The 24,875-nt window shown below is 45.3% G+C and overlaps 1 protein-coding gene across 3 annotated transcripts in view; it reads left to right on the top strand.

Moving 5' to 3' along the window:
* The window catches only part of SACK1H (scaffolding CK1 anchoring protein H), a 234,296-nt gene that overhangs the window by 90,743 nt on the left and 118,678 nt on the right, over positions 1-24,875 (top strand). For all 3 annotated transcript variants that reach the window (XM_085604648.1, XM_085604647.1, XM_085604649.1), the window contains exon 2: positions 23,788-24,275. In XM_085604648.1, the coding sequence (XP_085460774.1) occupies positions 23,820-24,275 (456 nt within the window). In that variant the 5' untranslated portion in view covers positions 23,788-23,819. The remainder of the gene's footprint in view (positions 1-23,787; positions 24,276-24,875) is intronic.

Genomic DNA, 24,875 nt, shown 5'->3' with positions numbered 1-24,875 from the left:
TTGATTGGTGTGCAGATGTGTATAATGATACTAAAGCATTTCCGGAATATCTTAAGTATTCCTTTCCCCTTTAACGTACAAAAATGTACATTTAATATTAAAGTCGGCTTTTCATGGTGCAACACCTAAATCACATATGACTTGCACAAGATATTTTACTTTAGATTTTTTTGAAGCGTTTCACTATGGTTATCCCTCTTGTTTCATTGCCAGCTAGCAGACATCACCCAGTGCCCCCCCCTACCCCCCAAGATGGCATAGCTTTGCCTCAAAACTCCTTACCAGCTCTAAAGTGTGATTCCCTCTTTCTGGAGGTTGACAAGCTTCTGAAAGCTCTATCTAGCATGCCTGGCTCAGTTCCAGGTCCTCTTGCACCCTCAAGCCCAAAATTAACCGAATTTGATGTTGCGGCTGCCTGCCAATCACACTCGAATCTCATTTGCGAAGAATAAAGACAAAATAGTGACCTTTTACAGGAGAGAAAGAAAGATATAGCCTCCTAGAGGCTAAATTGCACAAAGTGAAAGCAGAAATTCTGGGATAAATCCTGGTTTCCCCAAATGACCAAACTGTGTGATCCCAGACAAATATTTTATCTCACGAAGCCACCATTTTCTTTGTTAGCACATATGATGGTATATTCAAATGCACGAGTTCCAGATGTGTGCTGTACAATCACATCATGTGTTATATTTAATACACTATAATGTTTCTTCATTCATGAAAAGAAAATAGGCCATATATAATGTACACATGAAAATCGCCTTGCTTCCTAGTTCCCTAATGGCAGTGGTGTCACTGTGGGAGCACAGACTCCTCTCAAGGCTGTGATGTAAGCTCCTGCTCCAAGGTGAAATGCTTTCATAGGATAGAAAATACACTTATTTCAATGGTAATGTTTTTAAGGCTTGATTATGCACAGGCTTTTAAGGCCAAGCCAGACTTTGTGGTTCGGCTCTGACTGGGCCCTTATTTTGTTGGTTCTCCCTCCTCTACCCTTCCCAGAGCCCTTGCATTTCACCCAAGAGAAAACGGCCTCTAAAACACAAAATACAATTGTGTCGAAACTGCGGAGAAAGCAGATCTGCACTGACATAGAAGCACTTGTGCGCGCAGACACGTTTTAGAAAAGCTTACGTTTGCTGACATCCACACTATTAACCTTGATTCCCACCCACTCTGCTACAGCGTCACTATCACCACATTTGACCCACTCTGCTCTGCCAGCAGGAAGTCTTCTCCTAGATTCCCCGCCGAGTCTGGACATGCAGCTGTTAGAAAGCCCTGCTCAAACACCTACCGTGCTGTTGATTCCAAGGAGCCTGAGTAGACCCTGTGTCAATCAGTGTGACTCCGACCCCTCCCAAACTCCCTGCCAGCTCCGAATAAATGCATAACGGCCGGGCCGCGGCTCAATTAGATCCTTAAAAGGGTAGATTAGCACTCCATTATCAAAAGTGCTTCAACAAAACGGACTGACTCGCCAGCTCTGTCGCACTTCTTTTTGTACAAGCCACATTTTAGAGCTTGACTTGCTGCCCCATGAGTACCGGTACTCTCTTTGGTCAAGGAGAAGTTACGGTACTCAAGCGCAGAAAATGTGGAAGTGCCGGTACTAAGTACCGGTGAGTACCGGCCCATTTAAATCACTTGTTTGGCCGTATCCTTCCGCCTTCAAACAAGTCCTTGCACTGTACTGCATATGGGAGTCCTTTACAACTATAGCACTCTCTCCCCCTGCTGGCTTCCATGTGTACTGAGGTAATGACTACTTATGCAGTCTGGCCGGTGCTTAATTTGTGCTGGTGGTTATAGGTGTGTGAACCAGCATTCATCTTTGGGAACAACGACTTGGTTTTCATCATCATCAGACTTTGCTCAAAAGTCTGAGTGAGGAAGACTAAAAACCAGTAGAAAAAAGGAGAAAGGGAATTACAGGGGAAAAGTGACAGGAAATATAGAACTGTGGAAGAAAAAGCCATGAGATGAAATCAGACAAAGCAGCCTTGCTATTCAGCAGCTCCAACATTCTGCATGGAGGACTCCTAAGAAAAGGTTTGGGCTCCTGCTTTTTTTGTTTTTACAAACTAAGCACTGGAAGTGTCTCTTTTCCAACAATTTTGAAACCAAGCTTGATTCTAAAAAGTAGGATAACAAGACACTGAATTAAAAAGGAGGACCGTGCCCCGAAGACGTGGCCTTCAAGATGTACCTGTGCCCTTCTCCACAAGCCAAGATCATCTCCCGGCTCACTGAAAGTGACTCAGCGTCCTGTCATTGGGTGCGCACGTCATCTGGAGGAATCAACAAGATATCCATTGCGCAGGTTGTGACCCATCACACGGAGGAGTCTTGGACAGGTGCCTAGAGTTGCGAAAGTGGGCCATAAGATGTGACTCTTGGTGTGTGGTTTGTGTTGGATCTTGCCTCGTCTCGCCCTAGTGACCCCCCTGCCCCTCCCGGATATCTAATTTCACGTGTAGGTGTGGTCTGGTTTAATTCCCATCATGCTTCTCTGTGAGGTGAGGTAGACCAGCTCCCCCCTCGAGAGCATGGACTGGTTCGATCTGCATGCATGCCATTAGCTTCCACGGCTGGACGGAATCTCCGGAGATATCCACGAATCAGGAAATCATGGTTTGAGGAATCTGGGACCATCATCGTGGTGATGGTTGATAGAGTGAAGAATTCTAAGGAGGCCTGAGAAGCCTCAACCTACAAGAACCAGCAATGTTAGTAGAGTCAGGGAAATCAAAGCCAGGAGGCAAGAGTACATTTGGAGGACTCGCAGCCCACCGGTACCTTGCATACAGGTGGAGGTGGAAGACTAGGAAAGTAGCGAGTGTAGACATAATCGGGACTAAGATGGTGGACATCCCACCAGAATTGAGAGTAAAGGTCCAGTGAAGAGTGGGATAACCAGATGTGGAGACTCAAGAGGCTGGTAAAGTTCATAGAGCCTGTGTGAATACAACCAGAGATTTGGAAGACAGACTCTTCTCAAGAACCAAAGTCTACGAGACCCAAGAGCATTGAAATAGTGAAGAAAGGGGGAATTAACAGAGTATGAAGAATGCCCTCAGTGAGAGTTGGGGTACAGTCAGTAAATTGAAAATAAGGTTCAGAACTGAGGTACAAATAGATACCGTTAGCAATGGGAAAAGCTGGGTCAAACGAACCGGATCCTTCCAGAACTGGTACCACAGGCACCGTCACTAATGGAGGTCTCAGACTACAAACAATGGCAGCCGACCAAATCTGAATTCAGATATAGTAAAGAAGAACTCAGGCCAGCTGGACAGAGATGCTAAACTCAAAACTTCGCCGGCAGCCCTGCCCTTTTGAAGGACATAGTCAGCCAGAGGTCTGTAAAGTGTCTTAGAGAACCTGCACTGTTTACGTCTTTCCTACAGATGCCAGGTCTAAGTTTCCAAAACTGTACTATATTAAATGTTGACTTAAATTATTAATATTATGCAAATCGTCATTGTGAGAAGTTGGCCTGGCATATGCTGTTCCTAGTTATAGGGACACCTTGCACCAGTCCAATTCGACTCCTATTGATGATAGGTTTAAGACAACCTTTAAAGAAAGCTATCCTAGTGGTAGCTGTGGAGAGCAGCCTTCAGGCTAAGTCTTGAAGGAGTGTTAAGCTTATTGTTTTACCATAATAACCTCTTGAATAACCAAATGAAAGAGTAGCCCACACAGGTATATATATAAAATATATGTATTTATTCTAGACAGAATCCCACAGTCACTTTATGTGGCTAGTGGCAAAGTTACACTTTAAACAAGCATTTATAAACACAATAAATAGCACAGAAATCAATGGGCCCCAGGGGGGGACCAAACCATATACTAAAATAGTGGTATAAGAACCACGACAATTCTACAGGCAATGCCTAGGGCATTCAGGATCGCTGGCCCCTTCAGAATCCACCCATAGTTAAGAGGAAGGGGACCCACGGGAGGCGTGTGCAGTGCGAGAAGTTGCTATCAGGATCGCAATGTTAGCCTATGGAGAATGTCGCGGTTGAATAATTAAGGTTTAAGGACACTTCTAACAACAGTACAAAGTTAAGGCTTGAGACTTAAGGCTTTGGAGAGCCCACCACCACGGAAGTACCGAAGTACCACTGTTACCTGCCCCAGGGAAGCCGGGTGCATAGGTCGATTCTGGTGTCGGGTCGCGGGCTGATTTTCTATGGAAAAGGAGTCCGAACTGCTGCTAGCTGGAAGTGTCGTTGAAGTCGTGAAGATTAAAGTTGAAGAAAAGACAAAGAGGAACCTGAAAGCAGAGGGGACAGAGTCTGGGTCACAGCACAGTGACCAGGGAGCTCACAGGAAGGAGCTCGTGGATGTCGGGTGCTTCAGGTGTGGAAGGTACAGCTGGGCTCTGCAGTCACGGGCTCCGGGAGGCTTCAAGGAAGGCCAGCTTCTGGAGGGCGACTGTCCCACGTCGGCTGAGGGTCGCTGCGGTGTTAGTGTCCCGATTGGATCCACTAAGCATTGGCAACCGCAACCCACGCAAGATGAACAAAGCAGCTGCTGGTGCAGACCCACGAGGTCTGAGGGTGCTCTCCTTTGCAGGGAGCGTAGAGCAGGCCTGGAGCAACCAGGGGAACTCTTAGAAAAGAAGATTGTCCTCCGTCAGGGCCCACAAGTCGAGAGACAAGGGACCGCGGAAGGCAGCAAAATGGAGTGCGTAAAAGGGCTCCCACGGGCCACCGGAGCGGGCCAGGGAGCTGAGAGTCGGCACAAATGCTGCTTGAAGGTTGGCTCAAGAATGGGCCAAAGCACAACTTCCCCACTGGTCGGGGTCGTGTGCTGGACAAGAGGTGGCCGGGGTCTCGGGGTATGCGGGGATCTCGACACCCACGTGGTCCAGGGTGCTCAGACTTGCTGGGCACACTCACAGGACGCTGGGATGCACTGGAGACCCACCTCGAGGTTGCTGGAAGGCGTCGAAGGTCGAGAGAGCAACGAAGTTCCAACCGGGTATCTTGTAGTCTTTTAGGTGCCTGCCAAGCAGGGGGATAACTCCTTTATCCCAAGGGAGATTTCTTCAGTCAGCTGGGCAGCAGCTCGTCGAAGGTCAGTTCTGTGAAGTCCTGTACGAATCTAAGGCTCTAGGGCAAAGTTATTCCCATATATCCCCAAGATTAGGGGATGGTCCAAAAGAGAGCCTACCAATCAGAGTAGAGGCGGGAAAGGGTGGCTACACCCACTCCCCTTTGTGTGTTTCCCGCCTGGGCGAGGGGCAGGACGCCCCTGAACCGGTTCCAGGCGGTGTATGCAGAATTGGGGCTCTGCAGCTGCCTACGTGCAACTCTGAAAGGACATTTGGTGCACCCACCCTGTTCCAATCCACATATCCTGTCTGGGGAGGTGCTGGCACCTCCCTGCCACAGGAGCCCTATTGTCCAGATGGCGAGGCTGGGGTTTTCCCCAGCAACAGCCAGCCAGAGTCGTGTAGGTGGCGAACAGTAGCCATTTTGTGGTACATGTGCACTTTTAAATTGGTGTCCAAATTCTACCGCTTTTCCCATATCACCCTCCTAGCAAGGGGGAATCGTGCCCCCATGCCCATGGCTGGACTGGGGGTATGATTCCTTCATGTTTGACACCAAACACGATATGGTTCTGTGTAGCCATTCCTAAGTTACAGCGATGACGCAATAACTTATAATGCGGTTAAGAGTATATGGTATGGCTACACTACAAACAACCCAGTAACGATTTTACGAAGGTTGCAGAGAGGTCCTACTCACGTAGGGGTCCCCCCTCACACATACCTCAGCACCCAGCCCTGTAGGATTACCAGGGCCTGCCATAGGGGTGACCTATGAGAGTATATGTGTTGTAATGGTATGGGACATAGGGTACCTACATCCCTGTAAGGGGTGATAGCACCACCTTACCCAGGCTACAGTAGTGGCCTGGTGGTGTAAGTTTGGGTGGCTGTCCCAGGGTGGCACAATAAGTGCTGCAGCCCTGGTAGGCCTACTGGGGGACCCATGCCCTGGGTACCTAGGGTACCATCTACAAGGGACTGGTAGGGCATGCCCAGCATCCAATTATGTTTGTACCTAGAGTACTCACAACAGTTTTAGGGAGAAAGCAGATAGGCTGGGGTCCTGGATAGCAGGATCCCAGCCAGACTAGTCAAAAACCACTTAAATACCAGGCAAAAAGTTGGGGGCAACCATTAGTCAGATTCCACTCTCCTACAGTCATCATAGCCGATAGTTATTTTTTAAAGATCCACTGTTTAGTTCTCTAAGCCAACACGCATTTCACCTCAGATTTTTAAATGTTTTTTTTTCAAGGCTACTAAATAACCGTATTTGAAGGAAAACACAAAATATTACAGAATCCCAAATTTCATTGGGTGTGTAATGCTTTTAAAATTCAACTGTATATTGGACACCTGTAAGTGAAAGTACAGTGAATCTTTCTCAATATCAACCTGTCATGCTAAAAACCAAACTAAAAATCACACTCTTCATTTATTGAAACTGGAAGACCGGTGATGCTGGCAAAAAAAGCAGAAAGAACTTGAAATAATGTAGAAAATTCCAGGCTCCTGGACGTCATGTGAATAATGCAATAAACATCAAGAAAGGAATAGGCAGTCGCCATTGTTTCTCTCAAGATGGCGATGTTGCAAAAAAAATCATAATTTGAAATAACGCTTCAGAATAAGATGGGCTATAAGCAGCTAATGTTCTGGCACCGCCTGTGGTAGGCAACCGAGCTTACACCATACAGAACAGAGACCATAGATCTCCTAAAGCGATCCCAGGATAACTCCATCCCATGGTTTAGCTGTTTGAAAAATCTACTGAAGAGTCCTAGGATGGAGGAATACTGGACCGCCCCAGGAAAACTTGGCCTTATTCCAAAGTGCAGGGTAAAAAAGATCTACGGGGATGGCATTATGGAGAATGAGGTGGCCAGATGGTTGGGTACTTTGACCCAAGAATTTACTAATTTTAAATTTGCTCTATTTTATGAAGCCATCGATGAAATTGGCCCACCTTAGGCAAGGAAATTATTTATACAATATCGCTTTTAAACCTTGCCACCTCAACTATTCTGCAAAAAGTGGTGTAGCAATGTGTTCGTAGACGACCAGTGTCCAGCATGTAATGCTTGTCCAGAATCAATAGCCCACCTGTTGTTTTTCTGCCCTCACTACAAAAATATGAGGACCAAGTGGATTGTGCCATTATGCAGACTGGTCGGTCCGGGTCACTATTTGGAGGCTATGAGAATATTAGCACAAGATGCACGTAGGAAATATTTGGTCTGGCCAGATTCTGGTATGCACCATTGATCAAACGCTCTAAATGTATTACATAGTCTTCTAAATCATTGTGTGCTAAAACTGGGGCTATTTTATCGACTTTTAACTCTGTACATTTCTTAAATAATGTTGTATATTGTATTCTGTATATTTTTTTAACCATTGTTGTACATTGTATTTGGATGCTATTTTTACTGCTTGTACTAATTTTATAGCACCTTGCACTTTATAAGATCTTCATGATCGAAAATAAAGAATTTGATGATGATGAAATAACGATTATCTCAAGAAAAGGTCTAATTATTGGCCTTCTTTTAAACCTCTTTAAATGGCTAAAGTCTCATCACTGTTGGGTTGCGTGCTGCTCGCCTAGTACATGGGTCTTATTCGTCCCGCTTGAAAAGCAATCCACATAAACGCATACGAGTAAAGGTTCTGTTATTGTGTCGCTGTCGCCCCTCCCGCTCTCAGCGCTATGAAACCGCTTGGTGTAAGTGCGCTTTAGAAGTATTTTTAACATAACCTAACATAACGCATAAATGTTCCTTCAGATATTGCTTGAGAAGCAGAATGTGGCCGTTTAACTTGTGATGTCAGTTATATAGGTGGACCCCACCGAGAATTGTGTGATTAGCCTCAAGTACTCCGAAAAGCCCACCTGCCAATGCTTTTTGAGCTAAGGGGTGTTTTCTGCCAGTACTTGACACATTTTTTCAGCGCTGGAAAATGTAAAGTTGAGGATCTGTCTGAACTGGTTTGTTTAGTGACGTAAGATGCATGACTGGAAATCTCCCGCGTTGCAGCCATGTTTTCAGTTTTCGTTTTGGCAAAGAAGAAAGTGCTGGAATAAAATCTTTTAACAAAGAATATTTACAATACCCTCTGAATACAAACAAATCCCTGGCCTACAGATCCTGCAGCATGTACTCTACTGTCAGGTTACAACTCTAAGTTTGATTTTCTTTTTTCTTTTAGGAATATGATTTTCCTTATTTGGAGGAAAGGCCATATTATTTATTAAATGCCTTCTCCCTGAGTTGTAGGTCCAAGCTGCCGGAGAGAGGAGTGACTTTAATGGCCTGTATTGCACGTGGCAGAAGGACTAAAATGCATTTGGAACATTACATTCACTGAGGGTTAAATGTTGTACATTGAAAGGGGAGTGAGTACCAGAAAGACAAACGTAGAAGGCCTGTGCCAGCCTTTAAAGCCCACCCTGCAAAGCATGACCCCCCGACTTGTGTGTGCGAATATATGATGCATTACACTGCCCATCGCTGCTTGTCGTACAGTAGTGAGCAGGGCGATGGCCTACAAACTCCCAGCAGAGTCCAGAGAGTCGGTGTGCGCCCAGACTCCTCACTCTATGCGCACCATTAGCTAGAGGTGGGCGAGCTCGAAGATTCTCAGGCGAGTCGAGGCAAGGGCCTGGCTGGGCCCTCCCAGCCAAGCTTACAATATAGTCAGCCTGTAAATTGTGCAACAAAGGTTCGTCTGACAGAGACCCTGCAACGATACGAAAAGCACGCAGACGGTTCACTCGACAGCACCAGGCTGTATCACTGTATGGCTGGTTTTACTAAAAGTGAAAGTTTCTAAACGTAAACTTGGACGCATTCTTTCTCCTCACCCACCAGCTATGTGATGTCATTAGTGAACCAGGTGGCAAGTCACTATTCATATATACCCTATATGTGGCGTAAAGTCCAGTAAAAAACGCAGGTTTTTGTCAGTGCACATCCTGAAATAATGCATTTCAGGGTGGTGTTAAATGCCATGATAAAGGGAAAAAAAGCCACAGTAAAATAAGGTAAGTGCCTAGGATCACACACTTTTGTCACGCGGGGAAGCTGGGATTGACCCCAGGATTCCCGCGTGTGCAGCTCATCCACTAGGCGGGTGTCTCTTTCTCTCTTCAGTTTTGAATCAAAAGTGAATGCTTTGTTTTTAGTTCTTGGAGTCGTTACACCAGTATGCTGTGCTAAATAAATACGCATCACATGTTAAACCAAGTTGAAGCAGAAGACGCTCTAGAAGAGGGTGATTGCTGTAAAAATGTGAGTGGCAGAAACCACAGATGGCTTTGGCTCGTGTATGGCTCGTGGTTCCCAGAGGACCTCGAGCCGAGCCAAGCATATGGTTCGAGCTGTCAGGGGCTCGACCACCCCTACTTGTCGAACCCTGGCAAAAGGTGCCCTTGTTACAGTTTATCTAATGTAATGCTGTTTGTTCCACATTTCTTCAAGATATTTTATATGTATTAATATCTACGTTTGTTGCTATATTTATTTACCGTGACAAAATATTTTACATTTTATACAAGTAGATATAATATTTGAATATCGTGTTCCTTCTCTTCTTCATTTTAATTTTGTTTTTATCTAAACATTTTTTAACTTATTTCCAATCATTGGTTCGTATTTTTTCTTTTCTTTTGCATAATATGTACACTACAAGTATATGTAAGGACATCTATATGCGGTTCATTATTTATTTTCTTTTTTTGAAAATTTAATGAAGAATTGAGATAAGAAAATCCATCCGCCATTCCACTGGCTGAACTCCCAGCCCCTTTAAATTTGGCCCTGCCCGGCCTGTTGGCTCCTTCCCTTCTGTGCTCCTAGTTAAAAGGTTGCTGTGAAGGCGCCTGTCTGATGCACATGAGAACTGACCCGGCTATGTCTCTTGTACTTGGAAAGTGCCAGGAAAAGCTGAGCTGGAGGCTTGCTCGTCTATGCGAGGCCCTGCAGACACAGAGGAGATATGTGGATACTGTAGGGTGACCAGATTCTCAAAACAAAAAACGGGGACAGGTCATAGACATAGAAGTAGGACTTTGGTTTGCAGTAACCATCGACATAAAAGTAGGACAATTTGACAGCTGTCAGACATAGAAAAAGGACTACAATTACAGCTCCCTCCACAGACCGAGATGAAGCATTACAGACAACATATCCGCGGTCTTTTATTGGCAACCCTCTCCTTCACACAGCAGCAATAGTACTTTTTATTACATTTACACTTTTAAGGACTATAGCATATATTTGCCAAAAATCAATAAAACATCACAGGCTAGCAAACACCAGTTTTAATAGCTTTATCAATGCTCGTTTCTATAGCTGCACGTCAGCACCACATAAAGTACAACTCACCAATGTTGCTTTGTTGCTCATGACAGAAAAGCATGGGAGGTAAACTGCGGAATGCTAAATTGCCAAATGGCGTTTATAAGGAACAAGGAGACCCTAGGAGTCAGAAGGGACCGAGGGTGTAATTATTATTATAAAGGAACAGTGGTCCCATTCAATTCGAATAGATTAAAGTGCCACAATTAGTTCAATGAAAAATTGGGTTTTTATGTTTAAAGACAATGCAAAAATAACTCAAAAATTGTTTACTGTAAATAGTGAAAAAAATTAATAAAACAGTGAGTGAGTTGGTGGCAGAGTAATAGGAAATCAGCCGATTTCCGGTACCCAGGCAAGTGATTTTAAAAGGTGACTTTTTGGTGCTCAAAGGTAATTATTATCAAAAAGTCAATAAAACATTTCATACTCCGACATTTCAATTTTGTAATACACTGGAGTTTAGAAATGATTGTCGACGACGTTTCGATCCCTTAACAAGTATCGGGATCTCTTCAGGACAAGGAAATGATAATTAATTGCCTGGGAGAAAGCAGTGAGAGGATGACCCAATAAATTAGTAACTGTTGCGCAGCCGCGCCAGCCAAAACTAGAGAATCCTAGTGTTGTGGTCCGGAATGGGGTAGAATTGGAGCCAGCGATAAAGAACGGGAACCAATTAGGATGAAGCGTCCCGTCACAAGCCGTCAGAACCTGGGCTCTACGGGTGTTAGAATTCCGTGTGAACTGATAGGTGAGCCAGGGGAGCGGCGAAGAGTACAGAGGAATTGGTCCAAAAAGGGCGAGTCAGGTCTTGTTAATAAGCCGATAGGATTTCCGAGGCAGCCCGGTCGGGCTTGTGGATAGATTCGAAAACCTACATACGTGGGGCGGAAGTCAAGAATTAAAGCGAAGGAATTGGTAAATTAGTAACGACGCAGGCCGCATAACCCACGAGGACCTGGGGAGCTTGCGAGGATCAGGCTAAGCGTCAGGGTGCGGGCTGTTGTTAAGGGATCGAAACGTCGTCGACAATCATTTCTAAACTCCAGTGTATTACAAAATTGAAATGTCGGAGTATGAAATGTTTTATTGACTTTTTGATAATAATTACCTTTGAGCACCAAAAAGTCACCTTTTAAAATCACTTGCCTGGGTACCGGAAATCGGCTGATTTCCTATTACTCTGCCACCAACTCACTCACTGTTTTATTAATTTTTTTCACTATTTACAGTAAACAATTTTTGAGTTATTTTTGCATTGTCTTTAAACATAAAAACCCAATTTTTCATTGAACTAATTGTGGCACTTTAATCTATTCGAATTGAATGGGACCACTGTTCCTTTATAATAAAAATTGCCAAATGGCAGCCATGGACCAATGTACAAAAAAAAACTTCTCTCCAGGAATTACTGCCTTAGGGTCTTAAGGGTGGCAAAGGTTGGCCGACCACACTGTCCTCCCACATTTGCGTAGTTACTGCTGAGATGTCATGTTACCTTACTGGGGTATGTATAGTGCACTCTAGCCATTGGTATCATCTCATAGTGCAATAGTGTGAAGACCTGAGCAAAAAGCTCGAGCAGTGCTGCTCGCCTCTCCCACAGGCGTTAACCCTGCTCCTTTAAGTCCTTTCCAGCTAAACAGTTTGCCGTGATCTGAAAGGTCAGTCAAAAGGTCAAGTCATAGCTTTGATATGGAGAACACAAAGCATACATCAATTGGTTATGAATAAAACATGCAATGAGCAATGCATTAATCCTTGCACGGTATGCATAAGGGCTACTGAAAAGTTTGTATGACTATGAATACAAGCTACAGGATGAAGATATATTGTTTTATCCAAAGAAGAAACTTTGGCTGGCACGATGACGTAGGTGGCACTGCGTGTAAAATGGCTCTCTTCAAAGGATTTCCCTTCTTGCTACAGCGCTCACCTCAGCGACGACACATGCCGTAAACAGTGCAAAGAGAGCATGCGCGCGCATGCTCAACCGGAACAATGAAAAACAGGGACATTTCTGTGTTTAACGGGGACACTGTTTGAAAACAGGGACATTTGAGTCACTTGGAGAAAAGTGTCGGGACACGGGGACATTTCCCCAAAAACGGGGACCGTCCTGGGAAAACTGGGACGTCTGGTCACCCTAGGATACTGCAGAGTTTGGGTTATATTAACCCAGGACGTTAGCGTCTTCTGCGACCGGATAACCGATGGATCGAATAAAAACAAACCAGGATTATTAGAACACTGGCATGTTGAGCACTCCATCGAAGAGAATGGAGTGCTCCGGGCTTCTAATGACTGGCAAAGGTGTAACAAAAGCCCCCGCAGCCAGCTGCGAGGCGGGGGGGGCCGAGTTGCAGGGGGCCCTTCCGGCACTGTGCACGGGCAGCGGGCCACTTGCCTGAAAGCTCCTGACTGGGTCTGGGGAGTGGCCCCCCCATGTACTTTGCAGGTGGGCCCCCTCAAGGTTTGTTAAGTTATTGATGGCTTGTAGAAGCCCGGAGCTTCAACATTCCAATGTTGCTGTTGCTGTGAAGAAAGGCCTCACGGAGCCCGAGGGGATTTCAACCCCCTTGTGCTCCGTGAGGCCTCCGTGAGGCCTTTGTTTGACATATTAGAACATTATGGCCTCTAGGGCAGAAAGTTCTAATAGCCCCCTCCAAAGGTGGGCTCTACCTCGCTGGAGCGGGCCTTTAGTGGAGGGTAGAGCCCGCTACATCGGGCTCTAAGGCTATATTAAAACAATGGAATTCCGGGAGCTCTACTGGAGACAATGGAGGGCCAATAATAGCTGATGTAGGCCTTCTGCTCCAACGTTCCAATGTGTAGCTGTATGATTCTCGTATAATTCAGAACATTCTATCCTCAGTGGGAGGACTGTTCTAATAGCATACAAGTCCTTATGACTGGTCCTGTGGTGCTCGTTAAAGGCCACCACCTATAGGCCCTCGCTTGAGGCTTTTGTTTATAACTTGAGCAAAGGGCCATTAACAACCATTTCAGCCCATGGCCATGGGCTGTACTGCTATAGTAGATACGAGAATCTATGGGTTGGATCCAGTGCTTAATTTGTAAAGAAGTAACTGCCAGTGCCCTTGTCGAAAAGCATTGCCCCTGCCAGTGCTGCCAATGAAAGTACCAACATAACCCCTAACCATCGCAGTCCTACAAGTGACAATTGAGAATATTTCAGGCAACACAAAGCTGGCGTGAGAGGCTGGTATTATTCATTTTCTATGCAAATTGACTTAATAAAGATGGTTGTTGTGATCCTTTCAGAATTAAACAGACAGCGCCACGATGTGGTGCACTGTCACTCGTGCTGGTGCTATCAATTAAGTGCCGGTGCCAAGCACCGGAAAACACGGTCTCAAATTAAGCACTGATTGGACTGTCTTTTGATGGATTGGCTGTTTCCCACGCCAGGGAGGAAACCAGATTCAGTGAGCATTGCTATTTAGGTCTCACCTAGCGTTGCAGGGCATGCGCTGCTCGCTCTGCAAGATCTATTGTCGTCTGGTTTGCTTCGGAAGTGAGGTGGAAGCTCCACCCATGCTTTTAATTGGCGCGCATCATAAATGCTCGCTTTTCATTGCAAGGGAGGCTTGTTTGTTCCCTCCCTGTCTCCTGTTTGCCTCGCCCACCCGGACTGAAGATTGTGCACGTGCACGGCGTTTCTTTTGCTCACGGCGTCTCTTCCGCCTTGGTGTGCGCCTGCGCCACACTGACTTGTGCCGGTTACCCAGACAACAGTTAAGCCATCGTGATATACTGTAGCGTGTAGGTGTCCTTCCGACGGGTAACACCCGCCAAAAGCAAATTAATTGAGCGGCATGAGCCAACGTTCTTAAACGCGAAGCATTAGACGGGTGTCGCTCCGTATTCACCAAAACGGTCTAAGCCCCAGAAACATTGGTCGCACTCCAGCAGGGTTTGCTTAACTAGCTAAGAACCAGCATTCACACAGTAGACCCGTCGGTCAAGGCACCGACTACATGGGGACCTAGTGTGCCCAAACTCCGACTAGCACTCACTCTAGCTGGGACTTTCTCTAACTTGAGCTCTAACCCTGCTTCTCTGCTCTCGGCCGGGAACTCTCACGCCTCGGGTCCAGGTTACAGCCTTGTCCATCGCTAACTGACTCCTATGAACTACCCTAATGCACACCGCTCCAAATTTTTTTTTTTTAATACACTTCGTTCAAAACTACAGGAGAACTGCCATCTACAACCCTTTTCAGAGAAGTCCTAAATGCCGGTCGCCGCAAAATACAAATGCGATTCCACAGCCAATCAGCACTTTAGAATTCAATGCAATGCACTGGTATTGGATGACATGCTATCAATACTCCAATCCTAAGTGACTTTACACAGTAAGAGCCCCTCCCAATCCCAGTCGTCTCCCAGAACATGTTTAGACATGGGATTGGCTGACGTACAACCTGGAAGTAATGATATTATTGACCAATGCCATCCGGTGAAATATCAAATAACGGCCAGAAGGCTGAATTCACGGGCCGTCCTTGTAAATATTAGACCAAAGGCAGAATTCATGAAAGGTCCATGTAAGTAGTGAAAATGTGTTTACCTAAAATAGAGGTGTCGGACTTGTTTGAAAGCTTGCCTTGCTTCTGTTGTAAAACACATAATCTTTGGTTTCTAGTGACGCCTTCTAAAATTGTACATTTGGTATTTGTTCTGTCTGTGTTTATGGTTACCATGTAGTCTTCATTTTCTACAGCAGAGGATACTTTTAGCTTAGACATATACGTTTCTGTTAAACGTTCCAATGAGTGTCGTGTACATTGCTTGGTTGGGGGGAGTTAAATAATAATAGAACAAGTAATATTTCAGGCCACCTGTATATGATTCTGAGAAACCTAGTAACGATCTGAAAGAAATATGTTTTAGCGTTGCTTGTTTGAGAAATTCACCGAGGGCAGAATGTGGTCAAGGAAAATTGTAAATTTCACATGGATTAAGAGTAAATGCATCTATTGCCCTCTGTTACTTTTGCCCATAGGTTTGTTAGTTGGTCTAGTCTATTTATTCTTTAGTTCATTGCTTATCCTGTAGATGCCGAATGCATTTTTCTTTTCTGTTTTATATTAGCTTTTTTGCATTGAACGTGTACTAAATGACGACGGAATATGGCATACATGACGGGGCTGGGAATTAACCATGTTCCCTTTCCAGTGAGTTGCAGATAGCGTGATTTGTTCCCCCCTTCTTTATTTCAGTAGAAATATTGACTATAGACTGGATAGTAACACATGACTAGCATCAAAAAATTGTACATGCGTGTAAACTGATCTTAACAGCATCTATCTTTTAGTATTATTGCTCATTACCACTCTTGTCGATCATCTAAGAAAGTGTTTCATTTGTTCCCGTCGTTCTATTCAAGCTGTGTAGTATGTAGTGGCATAGTGCCAGGTTAGCTCTCTCTCAAAAAATGTAATCCACCCAATGCAAGGTGATGCATTGAAACATTAATTCCCACAAACCTTTCTCCAACTCTACCCTTTGGTTATTCAGAAGTGCTGGCATGCGCGCTATAGGGGACAAAGGAATACGTCCAGCCTTCACAAAGCGTTGCATCACTCTTCAAATACCCAGTCGCAATCCTGGAAACCTAGAGGTCCCAGTCTACAAGATTGAAATTACAATACCAAGAACTTTAAATCTAACTGATGCGAGACCTGTTGCATTGCAAATGCTTGTTAACTCTACTGGTCTTCCCAAACTGGGGAGGGGTCTGTAGAAAGCACAAAATCTCTTTATTTTACTTGAAATAGTAATGGTAACTTTATTGCATGATTTAAAAGGAAACCTTTGCAAACGTGAAATAGTGAGAGAAGAGGGGTAATAGAGGGCATGATTAGCACTCCGTTTGTTGGGAAATTATCTCAGAAAACTCTGTGCAAAATACAACACAAAATGGGTCTTTCATCTAGAAATATGTGCCAAATACCAGAACAGGACCGTAGACACAAGATTTGACATAGGTCTACAATTATAGAGATACCTAGTGCCTAAATAAAGTTTTTTAATTGCAGTCAGATATTTTTTTTAATTCTCGGGGAATGGCATCACCACAGAGTGAATGATTGAATATACTTAGATATTGATTATTGAATATTGATGAGAGAAATGATGCTACTTCTTTAAGTAAGTCTAAAAAGCTAGACCAGGCTTTTGCTACTTGAATAAACAAGCATTAGCAATGCCAATAGGTCTAGTTTATGAATGCACTGTCGAGCCAGTCCTAAAAATATATGTAGGTTAATGATTGCCCTCCTCCCATCTGCGCTGCTTCCGGAGAGAAGCGCCACAAATTATCTAGGCATCTAAGACACTTAAATAGCATTGTAACGGCATGTGTGAGCCCTGAATATGTCAAGCTCAGGCAGCTGGATAAATAAACAAAATGGTCTCAGCTGCATGGAGTGCAAGCACATTTTTCGTGGAAGGACACAATGTCTGCCTGATCAAAACATGTACTCCTGGCCCTCAACATGTGGATGGAGCCAAAGCCCCTCTCTAGTGATGAACACATAATAGTCTGGCAACAGCTGCTTTGTCAAGCCAGACCATAACAAGTTGACATTGAAGGCTTCAGCTACAGGAGATGCTTCTCAGACGCACACAGACTATGTCCAGGATGCTCTACAGCTGTGCAAACTTCCCTGAAGCACACTCGACACTTGTATCAGACGCAGCGGCTGTGCATGCGTCCTCTGAATCATACAACAGGTACATCACGTGAAGCAGCACAAGTCTTCATGCGTGTGCACACGTGTGCTATGATGGCTGGGTGGTGGTGCACAAGTGTGTGGAGTGTTTTTAGGAGTGGTATGTGATGTGTTTAGTGAGTGATCATGTGTTAGTGTGATGGTGTGTGACGAGAACACTTGTTCTCTCATTCTAGACGGTTTCATACATGCATCAATAAACAAGCATTGGCATAGCCAATAGGTCTCGCTTTTGAGACCTTATAAGTATTTAGTTATGCAGCATAATAGCCTTGGTGCAACAACATAACCTGTTGCATGGCTCAGGCGAGACCTAAAAAGGACTACCAAGAAATGATAATTTATTTCGTTTCCAATCTGTTGACATGGAAATACCATGAATTCCAGTTCTTATGTTCCATCAGCATGGCGTATATAGGCTCTTCACGATCCCGTGCCTCATCAGATAAACTGTATAAAGCCGTTATTGCGCACAGATGGTAGCGCTGAAATGTGCCCTCGATGGTAGTTAAAAAAAGGGGGCACGTGATCCAGTGCAATAGAACAAAGATGCCTCCCAAGCAGCAGCCATTTTAAAGCCAGGCAAACTCTCGTTTTCAACGTGCTTTCATAGTGTACCTGTATGCCTGATCCAAACATGGCCACCAATCAGCCTGAGTGTGTGCATTTTTTAAATAAAAAAACTGCGTTCTCTGGCAGAAGCTTGGTCAGAAAGATTTTGCATTGAAAGTGTTGATAAGACATTTCCCATAAGATTTTGTTTTGTAAATTTAAAGATAACAAAATATTGTGCAAATCAATAATGTGATCCTAATTCTGAAATCTTCATCAGAGTATTGACACACTCTCAGAGTTTCTTTCGGTTTTTTGTTTACAATTGTTTATAATATTTCGAAGCTACTCAGTATAAAAATACAATCAAATGTATTAAATCATTCATAGAAAACCATTCAACAACAATATCTTATATAATCTTGTTACAAGAAAAAAAAATGAAACGACCATACAATGAGTATAGTTTAAAGGGATAATAAACAACGTTTGTTTATTGAACTTACCACAATAATAAACTATGCAAAGTTATCTATAAAGGTATATGACATAAGGGGAAAAACGAGGACACAAAAAAAACAGGGTTTCCACAAGAGGTGGATCTTCTAAACAGTTCAGTAATTCCAAAATGATGTGGCAAACCAGTAAACTAAGAGATTCCAAACCATATTCTCACATGACAAATACATTTGTTGATTCTCTGCAAGCAGAAAGGAATACTCCTTCAAAATGTGACTCCCTCCTGTCCTGAATATTTATTCTTGGCCAAGCCACTGGGGATTATTTTGTTGACCTTGAAAGGATAAGTGGCTGAGTAGAATCTCTGGGTCTGGTTTTAACGCTCAGTGCAGGGGCTGGGGATTTAAAAAAGGTATGGGGTCCGGGGGGTTCGCGCTGGGGTCTAGTATTAGGGTTCAGACTTGTTGCTGTGTATATTAAAGAAGGGCTGGGGGGGCAGGGGTTGCCGGGGACCGGTTTGAGGGCAGGGGACAGTGAAAACCTTTACCACGCATAGGCCTTTAACATGCATGTCTTTACAATGAAATTTGTTGTAAAGGCATATGTGGTAGAGGCATGTTCATTATAAAAAAATGTGTGGTAAAGGTTATGCGTGGTAAAGGCATTCACGTAGTTATGCATGTGTGGTAAATGCATGCGTTGCAAAGGAATGCGTTGTACCGTCATACATTCCCCTGGTGACTGCATAGATAGCAAACCCCACCAACCCTGGTGAGGAAAGACGCGAGTGTCCCACTGCCTGTGGTTGTTGGTGTGCATTCACTCCGTGGCCCTGTCCACCTTCACGGATATAAGGACACCTTACACGGGACCGTTAGTTCATCTGACTGGTGAGTACAGACAGACCTAGGAGTCAGCAGGAAGGGTTTAGAGCCTGGGGCAGTACCTGGGAGCGCCGCTGATGTGTCTAGCCTGGAAAGCGCATCTTACCATGCTGCTCGACCTCCATCTTCCACTGGGGTTCAATCAAGCTGCCTGTGCCTTCTACTAGGGGCCAACCTCCCCACACCCTCCAGTAGGGTTCAATCTCCCCACACCCTCCAGTAGGGTTCAATCTCCCCACACCCTCCAGTAGAGTACAACCTCCCTACAGCTTCCAGTAGGGGTCAATCTCCCCACTCCTTCCAGTAGGGGTCAATCTCCTACATCTTTCAGTAGGGTTCAGTCAACCTGCCTACACGTCCCACTGGGGTTTAGTCAACCTGACTGCGCCTTCCGCAAGGGTCCAATCCCCCCACAGCTTCTCCTAGGGAGCACCCTCCCCACTTCCAGTGTGCTCTGGTTATGAAAGAAGGTCCCACACCAACATGGCTGCGCGCCCTCAGTGGCCTTCTACACCGTCACATGGGTCTTCAGCGTCAGCGGGGCCATCAATGAACACTGATGTGTATGACAGCCTCTCTCTTTGAGGTGCTCCCTTGCTGAAAATGGTTTTGGCCGCAGGGAGTAAGGCTACGCACATAGTAACTACGCATTTATTGAAATAAGTGGGTGTTTATTGCAACTGCGTAGGCACAACCTGCCCTGGAGCCTGTGTATGCATTCGAGGGAGTAATTAAAGCGTGATGACAACATTGACTGTTTAAAGTGACAAATACGTGAGTTCCTTCAAAGGTGCCCCGAGTAAAATGTATGCAGAGCGTGCAAAGTTCATGAATGCTGTGGCATTCTTCGATGGTACAATTTGTCTACAGTTCTATGTTTGCCTAAGTCGACCATGTTTTTTCCCCTCCGGCCTGCAGAGTAAATGTGACATCTTTGTTGTGTTTGGGCCAACCTGAGCGCTGAAGATGTAGATAGAAAGAAGACACATGTGGCTCCTTGTATGTGTTATTGTGACATCACCACTCCGCTTTAATAAGAAAGCGACATCGTAGTCGTGCTGTAATAATTTATTACAGTGGAGTAGTGACATCAGAATGCATGCACTGGCTGACAGTGTGAACAGCTTACTGAAAATAACACTCAATCGCAAGCTGAACAATTAATGGGAAAAATCCATGTTTCAGCTTCGCAGATTCCCTTCTTCTTTAACTTCTGTCCCGAAAATTCACAATAATCAAATGTTCAGGGTATAATGTTTATTTCACACACGTCCTAAGACGCAAAAGTAGCTTTAATTCTGACTCGCATTAAACTGCTTAAGAGTTGCTGTTTGCAAGAAATTACAAGGTGCTTATTATTTCATTCCAAATTCATTATATTTTATTTGTAGCCAGAAGATTTTGGTTAGAAGGCCAAGAATTGAAAATGCCCCCACTTTGTATAAAAAGGATCCCCCAGAGTTCTCTGACCTTATACGAGGGAGCAGTGTTCGGCGTCATTTTCTTCTATTTGGACACAACACCCTTTGGTTACTTGCCGGTTTTTTATGATGCACGGTAGGGTGTAGTTTATCCCATCTATGTTTTAGCTCTTTATATCGCAGCAAACATATGGGCTTGAATTGACTTCAGAGTGCTTTGTAACCAATGGGATGGGATCACACATAGGTTTAGGCATGACAGTGAGAATCAATATGCCGATATGGTTGGTTTTAGAAAGAGCAAAGTTTGGTGAGAAGGCAAGCGAGACCCCAGTTTTCTGTCTTCAGGTGTAGTTTCTAGTTTTCTTTCTTCAGGGGTAGTTTCCAGTTTCCTGACTTCAGGGGCAGATGTCAGTTTCCTGTCTCCATGGGTTTATCCAAGTTCTTCAGGTGTAGTTTCCAGTTTTCTTTCTCCAGGGGTAGTTTCCATTTTCCTGTCGCTTGGGGTGGATCCTAGTTTCCTGTGCCCGATGGTAGTTTCCTGCCTCCCGGGGTAGATGCCAGTTTTCTGTGTCCGACAGAAGTTTTCTTTGTCTAGTGGTAGTTTCCTGTCTCTAGGGATAGATAGATTCTAGTTTCCTATCTCCAGGGGTAATTGCCTGCTTCCTGTCTCCTGGGATGGATCTCTGTTTCCTGTGTCCAGTGGCAGTTTCCTGTCTCCAGGGGTAGATCAGTTTTCTGTCTCCAAGGGTTTATCCAAGTTCCCTGTCTTCAGGTGTAGTTTCCAGTTTCCTTTCTCTAGGGGTAGTTTACATTTCCAGTCACTTGGGGTAGAAGCTAGTTTCCTGTGTCCGATGGTAGTTCCCTGCCTCCAGGGGTAGATGGTAATTTCGTGTGCTCGATAGTAGCTTTCTGTGTCTAGTGGTTGTTTCCTGCCTCCAGGGAAAGATCTCAGTTTTCTGTCTCCAGGGGCAATTTCCTGCTTCCTGTCTCCAGGGGTGGATCTCTGTTTCCTGTGTCGGGTGGCACTTTCCTGTCTCCAACGATAGATCCCAGTTTCCTGTCTCCAGGGATGTATCCAAGTTTCCTGCCTTCAGGTGTAGTTTCCGGTTTCCTTTCTTTATGGGTAGTTTCCATTTTCCTGTCACTAGGAGTAGATCTCAGTTTCCTAGTTCCCTGCCTTCGATGGTAGTTTCCTGTGTCTAGTGGTAGTTTCCTGTCTCCAGTGATAGATCCCAGTTTCCTATATCCAAGGGTAATTTCCTGCTTCCTGTCTCGGATCTCTGTTTCCTGTGTCCAGTGGCAGTTTCCTGTCTCTAGGGGTAGATCCCAGTTTCATGTGTCTGGTGGTAGTTTTCGGTCTTCAGGGATAGATCCCAGTTTCCTATCTCCAAGGGTAGTTTCCTGCTTTCTGTCCCCATTTCCTCTGTCCAGTGGTAGTTTTCTGCCTTCAGGGCTAATTGCTAGTTTCCTGTGTCCGGTGGTAGTTTCCTGTCTTCCAAAGTAGATCCCAATGTCTGGTGCTAGTTTCCTGTCTCCAGGGGTAGATCCCAGTTTATTTCTGTATGGGTAATTTCTAGTTTTCTCTCTCCAGGGGTAGATCCCAGTTTCCTGTGTCCAGTGGTCCTTTCCTCTCTTGTGGGTTAGATCCCATTTTCCTCTCTAGCGGTAAACCCCAGTTTCGTCTCTCTAGAAGTAGATCACAGTTTCTGTGTCCAGTGCTGCTTGCCTGTCTTCTGGGGTAGATTACAGTTTCCTCTCTCTAGAGGTAGATCCCAATTCCCTCTCTCCCTGGGCATGTCACAGTTTCCTCTCTCTAGAGGTAGATCCCAATTCCCTCTCTCCCTGGGTATGTCACAGTTTCCTCTCTCTAGAGGTAGATCCCAATTCCCTCTCTCCCTGGGTATGTCACAGTTTCCTCTCTCTAGAGGTAGATCCCAATTCCCTCTCTCCCTGGGTATGTCACAGTTTCCTCTCTCTAGAGGTAGATCCCAATTCCCTCTCTCCCTGGGTATGTCACAGTTTCCTCTCTCTAGAGGTAGATCCCAATTCCCTCTCTCCCTGGGTATGTCACAGTTTCCTCTCTCTAGAGGTAGATCCCAATTCCCTCTCTCCCTGGGTATGTCACAGTTTCCTCTCTCTAGAGGTAGATCCCAATTCCCTCTCTCCCTGGGTATGTCACAGTTTCCTCTCTCTAGAGGTAGATCCCAATTCCCTCTCTCCCTGGGTATGTCACAGTTTCCTCTCTCTAGAGGTAGATCCCAATTCCCTCTCTCCCTGGGTATGTCACAGTTTCCTCTCTCTAGAGGTAGATCCCAATTCCCTCTCTCCCTGGGTATGTCACAGTTTCCTCTCTCTAGAGGTAGATCCCAATTCCCTCTCTCCCTGGGTATGTCACAGTTTCCTCTCTCTAGAGGTAGATCCCAATTCCCTCTCTCGCTGGGTAGGTCACAGTTTCCTCTCTCTAGGGTCCTCGGCTCACTGTGTCTTGCTGGATGTATAAGGCTTGTCCATGGTACAATGTATTCCATTCCCTAAGATCACAGATCTCCCACCTCCACCCAGGCTGGTCTGAAACAGTTTCTCTCCCCCCTGGTCCCTTAGGTCTAGTAAGATATGCCTCTAGCAGATGAGCAGTCAGGAGGCTGTTGGCGCAAACCCACCTGCATCAGATGCCAGCCTGAGACTTCCAAGTCTGGCACCGCCCCATGCTGGTACTCCAACCTTGATGGCAATGATAAACAAGCATTGTTTGGTGGTGACTGTGTGCCACGAACAGCCTGCCTAATAACAATGGGTAACCAATAACTTGCCTACTTACCATTGGCTAACCATTAACGTATCTATTAACCATTAGGTATTTCCAACTAGACGACTGTGACAGTAACAGGAGGCTTCAGGTCTTTATAACTCCACAGTTTCAGATGTTTCAGTGCACATGGTTGTACAGGCTATTGGCCCTCACGCTTAACCTCCTTCCATTTTTGTACTTCAAGCATTTTGCCTGACACATTCTACCTTGTTGCGTATGGTGTTACATCTGTCTTGTAGGTCGCCTCAAACTCGCCGACAGGTCTTTGAAACTCCTTTATGGTGGGTGTCAAATCAGAGCCAGTCTGGTATACATGTGAGGGAGCACTGTCTTTTTTAGCGAATGCCTCCTGCCAATCTGCGATAAGAAAGTAGGCCTTGGTTTCTGTGAATGAATGTAGCTCCAGCATTCTGTAAATAACTCTGTTCTAACAGCTATCTCTTGTTTTCTGCTCTCCAGGTCGGACTTGTGTCCCAATCTGCTGGTGAGCCATGGCGCGCCGGTCGCAGAGCTCCTCCCAGGGGGATAACCCCCTGGATCCGAACTATCTTCCGCCACATTACAAGGAGTATTACCGAATAGCCATTGACAGGCTGGCCGAGGATGGGCCGGAGAGCTACACAGGCTTCCTATCGGATGAAGGCCTCCCCGACTTTCTATGTGAAAGGGAAGTGGATCACATCACAAAAAACTTGCAGAATCCTCATTATGCACCGCAGGAGGGCTCTGAAGAGGACCCCTTATACAACAGTGACATGGATGTGGACGGCTCCTCGGGCACCTACTGGCCAATGCACTCTGACATGGCGGCCCCTGAACTGGACCTTGGCTGGCCAATGACCTATGGATTTCAGGGAACAGAGGTGACGACGCTCATCCACCCGCCGCCACCAGACAATCCCAGCATCAAGGAGGAGGCAAGGAAGATGATCCGATGCGCTCAACAGGTATGAGGATTGACAGTGATAGTGCTTTGCTTGTAGGACAGAGGAAATTGCTGTAGAAGATTGACAGTGGTAGGGGTTTGCTCTTAGAACAGAGGTAAGTTCTGTGGAAGAGTAATTAAAAAACCACATGAGGGACCAGAGTGCAAATCCCTGTACAGCTTGCTTCTTCCTAGTCTCTACTGTGAATGGCAGCAAGTTTAGGGCGATGATCTTTCCATCATATCTACCTCCCACATGACCTACTTACTCTCCAGAATGAAATCAACAAGGTAAGGTGGATTTGTAGAGCGCTGCTTGCCACCCGTGAGGGTATCCAAGGTCATGCAATCCTCTCGTTTCACTTTCCTTAAATTCTCTCCTCTTAACACACACACATTTCTCATCACCTGCTCAACCCTGCGCACTCCAAAAGAGGGCCCAACACTCTACCGCCAGCTCCACCTTTCAGTTCAAATCCCACATGTATTCCCGACACATGCAGTCATTAGTACCTCATTTCCATCTTGCTTGTTTCTTACTCTCTCCTATCAAGGTTCCTCCCCTCTCTTCTCACTCCTTCAATTTCCAACCATATTGGCTAAACTCCATTCGGGACAAGTC

The sequence above is a fragment of the Triturus cristatus genome, chromosome 5_1 (assembly GCF_964204655.1).
Source record: "Triturus cristatus chromosome 5_1, aTriCri1.1, whole genome shotgun sequence".
Lineage (NCBI taxonomy): Eukaryota > Metazoa > Chordata > Amphibia > Caudata > Salamandridae > Triturus > Triturus cristatus.
This window is presented reverse-complemented; position numbering and strand designations above follow the sequence as displayed.